The 10775-nt window shown below is 29.8% G+C and overlaps 1 protein-coding gene across 2 annotated transcripts; it reads left to right on the top strand.

Moving 5' to 3' along the window:
• Window positions 1-230: 230 nt before the first annotated feature.
• Window positions 231-3489, top strand: LOC131848449 (fungal protease inhibitor-1-like). Of its 2 annotated transcripts, none has more exons than XM_059198316.1 (3): window positions 231-340; window positions 2012-2211; window positions 3295-3489. In XM_059198316.1, the coding sequence occupies exons 2-3, from the start codon at window positions 2013-2015 to the stop codon at window positions 3414-3416; spliced, it is 321 nt and encodes a 106-aa protein (XP_059054299.1). In that variant the 5' UTR covers window positions 231-340; window position 2012; the 3' UTR covers window positions 3417-3489. The 2 variants fall into 2 exon arrangements, with proteins under 2 accessions (XP_059054299.1, XP_059054300.1); XM_059198317.1 differs by having other exon boundaries at window positions 288-340; window positions 1999-2211.
• The last annotated feature ends 7286 nt before the right edge of the window (window positions 3490-10775 follow it).

Genomic DNA, 10775 nt, shown 5'->3' with positions numbered 1-10775 from the left:
TCACAACCATACAAAGATAAGACAGTCTACAACATCTTGTACACCGCCGACCAAGTTACATTAAATACTTCCAAGAATTTAATTAATTAAAATTATATAGTCTTCATAATTAACACAGTACGTATATTAAACTCAGAAAAATAAATATTGAGTTCCTTTTCTATGTTCTTGACAACAAGCAGATAGCGGTGATAAAGCGAGCTCCGAGAAATCAGTAAATAAACACAGGTTGAGAGGTTATCTTTAGATATTCGTTTAATTGCTGTACTGTGCTTTTGCTCTCGACATTCCATTAGATAATTTGGATCTAGACGGAAACGTTTACTCTTACCCCTCTCAAGTAAGTACTGACATTATCATTAAATTTAATATTCATTTGAAATATAATATCGGCAATAACAATCATCACGAAATAACTCTTCGAACTGGCCTTTTTGTTAAATTTTAACGTAACATAGATTTTATTGATTACCCCATTTTTTAAGATATACTAATTAAGTTCCATTGGTTAATATCAAGTAACATTGGTTAATATCAAGTGTGGTATTACTATTTACCCTATATACCTGCAACCTATACTTTATGTCCTGAAAATTGATATATTTCACTGAAGTTTCAAGTTAATATAATACCTGACCTGTGCACAATGCTATGTCGAGAAAAGGCACAAAAGTGAATCGTGCATACAAAGTACGAGTATATAAAATACTTTTTTTATTAAAAGTATTTATATTGTAGTGGAGTAAGGTTAGGTAAATTATACAGATATCTATATTATGATAATAAATAATATTTAAAAAATCACACAGGACAAGGTTACAGGATAATGTTATAAAAAATCGTTTTGATACAGAAATTTCAACTATCACTACAATTTACTATTCAGGAAAAAAAATCTTATTATACTTAATATGCTAGTATACATAAATGATCATAACAGAAATCTACAGTTAATACGTTAATAATATAAGATGAATTGACATCGAATATCTATTAAAAACAGATCCTTTACAAATAGTTAAAGTTTCCAATATTGAAATTAAATTTCCCAACTCCCACATGATACAACTTCGTCAACAATTTTACTACCAAATTATTTACCTATCATGTTATAATGAAATACCTTTTAGCTAAAAATTATTTCTAAATTTTCGATATGAATATATTTTCACTTAAAAAAATTACGAAAAGAAATTCACAAATTGCAGTTCAAAATGCATTTCATTTACAAGCAACATATAGTTCTCAGATTTATTGAATACTATGAGATTTAATGGAAAATCTGAATAATTCTATAATATTTACGTTTTCTTTGAAATTAACTACAAAGACAATGGGTTATAGTACTAGGTAATCCTTGTCTATTACTAATGTCTGATCTTTAGAGAACCAATAAAATAAATCCATTTGGATAATAATAATTTTACAAAAGGAATTTACACTATTTCCTACAAAAGTACTACTGAGTCGCACAAATGTATTGATAATAATAAATATGTATTCGCAGTGATATCATCGTGTAACATACATCTTCCAATGCCAATCCGAAATAGACATGTAGTCATTGAAATTTATGCCAATATTGTCAAAAATTTATTCTTATTAATAAAGAATGATAACGTAGAAAGCAAAAAACTAACTTTCGCTTAATAATTAATATAAATTAAGTCAATATTAGTTAAGATATTGTGTGTCCTTACTAAACCTACCGAAACTAAAAATGTATCATTTATACCTTTGTTATAGGAAAATAAGTTTTATAAACGTAAAATAAATAGCATTCAAAGTCGATTTATAAAAAGTCGTAGTCTGCGGTCTCACTATTTCAATCGCCAAGCTGCACTGTTTGATAGAAATGTTTCAGTTGAAAAGTGAGATAGGGTAGTGAAATTACAGAATAAGCGAAATGAGTCTAAGTCTAAGTCCTCCGAAGTGGAAACTCATGGTATCGTAAGGTGGGTCGTAAGCTTGTTTACCATTCTAATTTCATTAAAAAAGTTAATACTTTCAGTATGAAAGCTGTGATAATACTGGCGCTATTGGCGTGCGTCATAGCTGTGACGTACGGTGATCTGGTCTGTGGTAGCAGTTACTGCAAGAGCAATCCCTGCAACACCCGCGTAGCCGCAAGCACCTGCCGTTCACCATCTGTGTACCGCCAGAATCATTCAGGCAAATGCGCTTGTTGTCCGGCTTGCGTTACTCTTCTACGTAAGTAATAAATATGACCTATTATAACGCTATACGGCCGTAGTAAATAAGCCATTTGCTTGTTAAGTTATGAAACAAAACATGAGATTTTTTAATTTATCTATATACCATAAAAATCCATAGTCAATTGGAAGACAAAACTAATGTGACTAACATGTTATTAATAAAAGCAAATAATCGTTAAATACTATACAGCTTCGTTTGTCGCAAATATAGTATTTGACGATATTTTTTTTAAAATATGTACAGCAAAAATTTATCAAATATAGAATATCCTATTTTTAGTCCGTTGAAAATTGCCTAGGAAAAATTGAATAGATCCAATTCAATATTAACTACAACAACAATAATTAGATTCAAAATTACGTATAATTATCCAATTGAGTAGATACAAGTGCCATTTTATAGATAACGAAGGGTTTGTCGCATTGTAAGAAGGTCCGTATGATATCGCTCATTTTATACATATTTATTACAGATTTACATATGCAGTTAAATTAGGCACTTTAACAATTATATTTTATTTCCTATAGCTGATTAAAAACAATATAGGTATCTAACAATAAGTAGGTATCTAATAGCCTTGACTTTTGTAACATAATTACTTATTTATTTAGACTTTGGGTAAAATTAGTCAGCCTAATGATTTTAGTAGTATGTAGGTAATACGTTTAAATTGTATTTGTATAGTATACAGTATCAGAACCTAATCAGCATCCCATAGAGCACTTGTAATAAAACAACGCTAGACAGATGCTGCCCAGGCTTAGCCCGAATGCTCTTCAATTTCTGAATTTTATATAAATTAACACAACCTTACCTTTTATTTTAGAGACACTGAAGTGAGAGAATATCTCAAATCGATTCAGTGGTTACTAAGATTACTTTTCTAATGACAAAATCAGCTTTTTTCTCTTTATAGTATGTTTCAGCTCATAAGTATTACTGCAGCATTATATATTTCTGAATTACAATCTATAAAACTATGTACCATATGATTATCACAAGTCACTTTCGAAGTATAAGGAAAGTTTGGAATTATATCGATACAATGCCATTTTATTGAAAAATTTGTGTTTTCAGCGGAAAATTCAGCGTGCAAAACTTACAGCAAGGAGCTGGGAGAAACACCATCAGCTGTTTGTAGTGATCCATTGAAGTGTGTAAATGGAGTGTGTATCAAGGTTACACCCAGATCCGGCTAGATGAAAAAAACTTTTTTTTATTAATTACAAATGTTAAACAATCCTCAGTGGAAATAAAAAACTTGCAACTCTATTACTGTAGAGAAATTTATTTTAAACAAATATCCCAAATTATATTATTTCCTTACTTTATTAATAAAAATTTATTAATCACGCTATTATGAGAGCTTCGTTGCCTAATTAATGGTTTACGAGTATAACTTAGACAGAAAGGTGGACTGAATGACAATTTGACTGTCAACAAGAAAAACATTTGTGTGTTTATTTACATTTTTTACTAATTCTCCGGTGATGCAAATACCGATAGCATAATTCCTGATACGGCGGTAAGCTATTTTGCCATGATGAATTCAAATATACATAAAATATAGGTGTGTCGACCATGACGTTGACATTTTATAATTAATCTGTCAGATGTGGGAGATATTCCATACTATATTGCGTATATACAGCCGTACCGGATCAATATATAATTATTGATTACATATTTTACATTATCACTAAATAACATATTACAATTGGTATACCGATATCTCGTCATTTTTCCAAAAATTGCCATTGTCGATGTATCAGACAAGTAATATGTAATTATTATTCTTCATCCTGAAGCCTGAAGATTATCTATATATACTAGTTTTTTAAAGATTTAATATATATTTAATTTTAATATGATGTCATTACGTTGTAATAAAACTTAATGCTGGTATTTTTTTAAGTATGATATTGGAATGGTGCACCCGCCTGCGCTAACGACGGGCACGAGTGGAGGGTGATAAGATGAGCATGAGGCCAGGTCAATTAGCCCATTACAACAACAAATTTGCCAAGAATTTATCACGATGCTTTCCAGGAGGAAGCCTGGAGATTAAACTGACATGGTACATTGCTAGCGATATGATATTAAACTGATATACAAACACTCACTCTAGCAACTTATTCAATAATGCTTAGTAATAATTACAGCAATATTTGGGAACTGGAATAATCATATTAATTAGTCAAAACACGGCGAGATAAGTTACAAACGAAACGTTAATGGCTGTTCGTAAGCGATAAAAGCAAACAACAAAACTCCTCGACTCGAGTGATTCTACTTCCATTCAAGTGCCTTATCCTTTTCAACCATTTTTCATCTTAGATATTCGTCTGTACAACGTGTTCGTCTATATAAATATGCTTTCAATGAGATTGCGAACGGACTAGTTCGAGAATACGTTGAATAATAATTTAATGGTATTTAGATATAAGACATTACTGTAATATTTATGTTTAGACGCATAATAAAAGATTTATGTCGTTGTCCATTTGTTTTGTCGCAAATTGATGAATAATTGTTTAGTTTAATACAGTTTAATCGACAACTACAACAACAGTTTTGTATATAAAGTTTTAGGTACTTTGGACTTTTCAATGTAAAATAAGTAGGTACACATTTTTTAAATTCTATTGAATATTAATTTAATTATTGCAAAACCGGTCTGAAAATTTTTCACAACACGGATTTTTTTACAATTATCTGCAACATATTTTAAAAAGACACATACAAATGTGAATAAAACCGCACAAAAATAATTTCACAATGAAATCGGTGTTATTCTACGTTTCGTTGTTACGGTGCGAATAAAATTGAACCAAATGTTTTGTGCAATACGTAGAAAATATATCATAATTATGTGTTAGTCATTATTTGTACTGATATCTATTTCCATTAGCATTAGAAGTAGGTACACTTACTAAAAACTAGTTAAAATAATAGAAAGATCACAATATATTCACAATGTAAAATAGTTATTTAATGACACGTAATCCTCCGGGATTTAAATTCGTGTAGCTATAATTTGTTCTCCACATTCTCTCCTACCTAGTTATCTATAACAAAGTGATAAATCATCATATCTACCTCTACATTGTGTTAAAATATTCCGAAGAAGATTGTTTAAAAGTAGGACCCTTTTTCTTCGCGTTGTGAGGATAGGATAATTCATATCAACAAAATTATTTCTTTTGACAATGAATGTAGTGAAACAGGTTCTTTGAGTCTGATCATTCTACATAAAGTAAATCTAACACAGAAATATATATATCGGCGCTGGCATGATTCGATAATTGTACTGTCATAAAATCTTTGAAAATAAGAGTTTTAATTATTATTATAATGTTTGCTATTACTGTGAAATGTAATTGTAGAATTAATGTTTATAGAAACCATTATGATTAATAACACGATGTAATATTTACCAGTGCTAGGTTTGTTTTAAAGCTGTTCTGTTAAATTGTAGTTACTTTCAAATATCGAGTAAGAGTGAATAAAAGCCGCATAATTAACACTGTATAGTTTCTATTACTTGAATAATTTACTGATTTTATAAACAGAAATTAAGACACACAATTGTCTGCCATAATTTATTAGAGAAATTAGGGCAGTTAATTGACTGATAACATTGTTAACATAAATACTAATTATACTAACAAAAACATGCAATTTAATAACTATCATTCTTAATAGTATTTTAGAGAATTATAACAAGCTCAGCTTGTTATAATTATGAAGCAATTAGGTAATTACGAAATCTATAATTATAAAGAGTTGTTAAACTGTGAGCGAGCACATGAGCATTTGCTCTGATTGGTTGGCACACTAGCGCCCTCTTTGAGGTGATATACAAAGTCTTCTTGTACTCGAACACGGTTGAGGTGGTCAGTCACTGAGTTACCAAGTTATCGAGTTACCGAGTTACGGAGTGACTGAATTACCGTGAAGCCACGAACAAAGTCATGTCTGCTTAGAAATAATAATAATAATAGTTAATTAAAAGAGCAACACACAAGTTTCATTGTTCTTGTGATGAAACTGCGTTCCGAATGAGTGGTAGAATCTCTAATACAATAACTATTCAAACGTGATTATATTAATTTTGTTTCATTTCGTTTAAATATAATAACCTACGAGTTAAACAATTGAGATTGAGAACGCAAGCGACGTCACAGTAGCTGACATAACTATATCTAAAACCTACGATAGTGCATCTGCTCCGACATATATCATGGTCCGATATTAAAAAGACAAATGTTCTAACGGTGCACGAGCAATACTACACATTTTAGATAGTATTTAATATACTTTTTTTCAAACAAACTCGGCATTTCACTCGAATATCTGTTCGAATATATATATAGCCAGTTTTTAATTTTTGAAGGCAATAATAAATCATTTGAGACACTTACTTTTAAAGTCCGTAGTACCTACATGTCAAAAAAACAAATCATCAATCATCATGTAATCATTCAAATGTAGTATTATGAAACTTAAAACTCCACTATCAACTTATTTTCAATACCACTGCAAATACATAATTACAGTAAGTTGGAACTATAAAACAAATCAATGGATATATCACACTCAAGTTTTTCTTTCTAAGGTGAAAAACCGTTTAACCGTCCCGGTTTTATTGGTGTAGACAGATAAATCTATTTATAAGACACATTTTAGAGCGAATGATAACAGCAACCTCAAAGTTGGGTACTTCTTAGTATGCAAGAGTGCATGTTGACTTGATTTAGTGAGTGAATTTCACCGCCATTAAGGAGCAAATAGATATTTTCACACCATGCACGTTTTGTCGATTGTTTTTGTCTAGACTACAAGCGACAGTAAACTCCATTTCGACGTTTGTCATTATTTACTCTTATGTAGGTATAGGTAGGTGTCGTCTGTTCTTTGTTGCATGTTTTATTTTTGAGCTTGAAAAAGCTGTCAAACTATAAGAAATTAATGTTGTATAATTATTAAATAATATATAGATATACTCTGAAATTGTCAAAGAAAATAAAACAAGTGGTAAATTAATCGTATTATCTTGTTATCATAAATATGTTAATCGTAATGTAGGTTATTTATTCTTATATAATATATATAGCCGTGATATTCGTCTAAAATACACCCATAATAAAGTTTCATTATCTCAAGAATACTTAGAACAACCCTCTAGGTATATTATCCGGCATATAGGGTGGAACAATGCCAGCTATAAAGTTTTTATGATCTCACTGTTTACAGTGGGCCACCGCTACAGACTTTAGCTTCAGCATTACAAAACTTGCAGGAGTGCAAACGAATATAAAATTTGAACAATTTCATAACATCAGTTATCTGTTTATTAAACAAAGTCAGTGAACACTGTATATGTATTTCAATTTTATAAACATTTTAAAAGTAGTCTGCAGTAGGTGCGTAGGACAATCCGATTGCGAAATAATAATGCGAATAGTACACATATCTACATGTTTCAGTATTTTTAATGAAATTTGTGTTAATAATGTTAATACATACACACATAATCAAATGGATTTAAAAAAATTACATGTTACGTTGATTGAAATTAAAAATGTAGTATTCATTTTTACAATTTACAATACTTTAAGTATATTTGATTTACGTTGTACTTATTATGCATAATGTTACATTAGTCGATGTCTATTGAGCGGTCAACACAAATCTAATACGAACTACAAGGTGCTACGTTATGCGGTTACAGTACATATAACTTTCTACTCCAACTTCATGAATTTATATTGATGTATGAGTAGATATGATAACTTTCTGTTGCTACATAGTAATTGATTCATTTGCAAATATTACTTAGAACTACAATCTAGTTCGTAAGTAAAATAAATAAACGTAAATAATTAGCAAACTCATTTATTGAAGAGTGTATTTATAATGCACCAGGTCAAGAGAAGGAAAGAAAAAAGTACCTACTAGATTTCAATGCTACGTGTTATATAAGCATAAAAGTTGTAATAGGAAAGCAAGATTGTTCAAATGCTGCACTGGGAATGTAAAATATACTTAAATTTATTTTTTAGACACAACACAATTACTTTTCACGTATACGTTGTAATTTAAGTCCTGAAAAATAAACTAAACACCACCACTAAACATTACCACTTATTGTAAATAGATTCGCAGAATTATTTGATTATTTTCTACAAGTTTATTATACTTTCAACGAAGCGCTTGAATCCAATAAATATAGAGAATATTGCGCATCCTGCGTAGTTGATGTGATCAGTTTTACGATATATCCTGATAAACAGACATAAAAAAGCCATGAAGCTGTATCTGCCATAGATCTGACACTTTTATTACGAACTATATGTTTATCATAGCAGCATAAGTCTATTGGATACAATATCTCGTCTATATGAAAAAGGCTATATATAATATGACTTTTTAGGGCTCAATCACACTTTGAAAATTATTAAACTGCGTAATTTTGGTATAAATGTTATATATCATAGTCATGGACCTGGCATGCGGTACACAAGTGCTTACACAGCCTAATAAATGCCTCCTTTTTTGATAGCTTGGCATAACTTTCTACAAAAAACGTTGCTATTGGATTCTGTTAAATCCTTAAATCATATCCTACTTAACTTATATTTCTGGAAAAATCCTTCATAATATTCAAACTTCATATAAACAGCAAATTACCTGAATTGTATTTCTACACCTATAGGTACTAGGTATTGTAACTTTCTGTTATATTCCTCTTAAATGATATCTCGTAGTTCTTGAGTTATTCATCAAACGCGTATTCAAACTCCAGTAACTCCTTTATTGAGTTAGTTTATTGGAAACCGTAAATAAATCGTAGATCTAAACGTTTATTGTCCATTTCACCGCCTTTATATTAAACATTTACGAGAGAATCAGGGAAAACAGTTATATAGAAACGGGTGTGCTGTTACTACACATAATTGTGTCTATCAACGGTGTATACATACCTCCTACAATTCTTCCCTTTCGAGCAACAAGAAAATTTAATAAGGGTATAAATATAATAAGTATTCATTGAGATGCCTCCTATCTTTATATCAGATAGCGAAAGGAAATAGACACATTTGGTATTCTTCTGAAATTATTTAACCGCATAAATGAATATAAAAGGTTTGGTTAAAGTCGAATGACGGTTTATTGGTTCTTTTATATTTTAATGCCCGTCCAACCATCGGACGAACTCATTTTAGCTTTCATTTTGAGTGAAAACTTGATACGGATGAAGACAAAGGACGGCAGGGCAAGTCCTTGAGTCCACAATTGCGCTTCCCTCCAAAATGAATAATTAACTGGACCCACTTTTCACTTTTTCCTACATAAAAACTTTCTAATGCTCAGCGTCCTTTAAATTATAAGTTTGTTAGGACCTAGCCCTTTTAATCCAGAATAACGCTGGAACATTGATTTTATTGATACTTAGAATATTTTTACTTATAATTTAGCAGGACGAATTAAAACGAATTTTAACAATTTAAGGCAGTATACGTCTACATCAGATTACATTTTATTAAGTTTTGGTGGCTCTTTGCTTATTTTCGATTAACTCTACCTACGATATCTTGATGAAATCTTAGCGTCTTATATCAAAGTACTAGAAGAATATAAAAAATATAGAAATATATATATAATATAAGATTATATATAAATATTTTTATATATCTACATCTCTTCGATCTTGAGAAAATTTGTCGGAGATCAACAAGAAAATATACCGCATCAATTGCAATAATATAATATTTAACTTACATACACACACATAACACTAAACATCCCTGTTTTTCTTTGTAAGTATTTACGAGTACATATTCCAATTTAATAAGCGTCCCGCAATTTCAATAGCATACCCAATAATTTTACTAGCATTAGCACTATTATGACATAAATTAAATATTGATTTTACTACGTTATTACGAAATATTTACTTCATCTATCTAATAAATATTTACAGTAATATCAATTCGGAGAATCTGAATCAGATAATGTGGTAATTATGTTACTCGTTGTAATATATAACTATTTTGCACCAAATCACTCACTTTTATATATATAATCATTTTAATAATAATAACGAATCATCGTTAATCTATAAAAACACTAGCTCCGCTGGCGATTTCGTATCGTACGTATGGTATTTAGAATACCTAATAAAAGATTTAAAACTTTATTGTTTGTGAATCAATTGGAATAAAACAACCACTAAATGTTACGAAAAGCTTTTTATATTATATCAGTGAAATTGAAATTCAAATAGTTTATTAAGTCATTTTTGAAATTAGATCGACAAAGGGATATAAAAATGAAAAAGTATCTAAAAACATTTCTTTATTCAGATATACTATTTTTTTTAAATACAGAATGTACAGACAGGGCGGATTTTAAAATTATTAATTAATTAATTAATAGTACTCTAGTGACAGGCGCACTTGTAACAATTTTTTTGAGATTAGATCAACAAAGGCATATAAAAATAAAAAAGTAGCAAAAAACATTTTTTTATTCAGATATACTATTTTTTTAAA

The sequence above is a fragment of the Achroia grisella genome, unplaced genomic scaffold (assembly GCF_030625045.1).
Source record: "Achroia grisella isolate CSIRO2021 unplaced genomic scaffold, CSIRO_AGI_Agris_v1 utg558, whole genome shotgun sequence".
Lineage (NCBI taxonomy): Eukaryota > Metazoa > Arthropoda > Insecta > Lepidoptera > Pyralidae > Achroia > Achroia grisella.
Note: the sequence above shows the minus strand (reverse complement) of the source record. Positions and strands in the feature narration are given on the sequence as shown.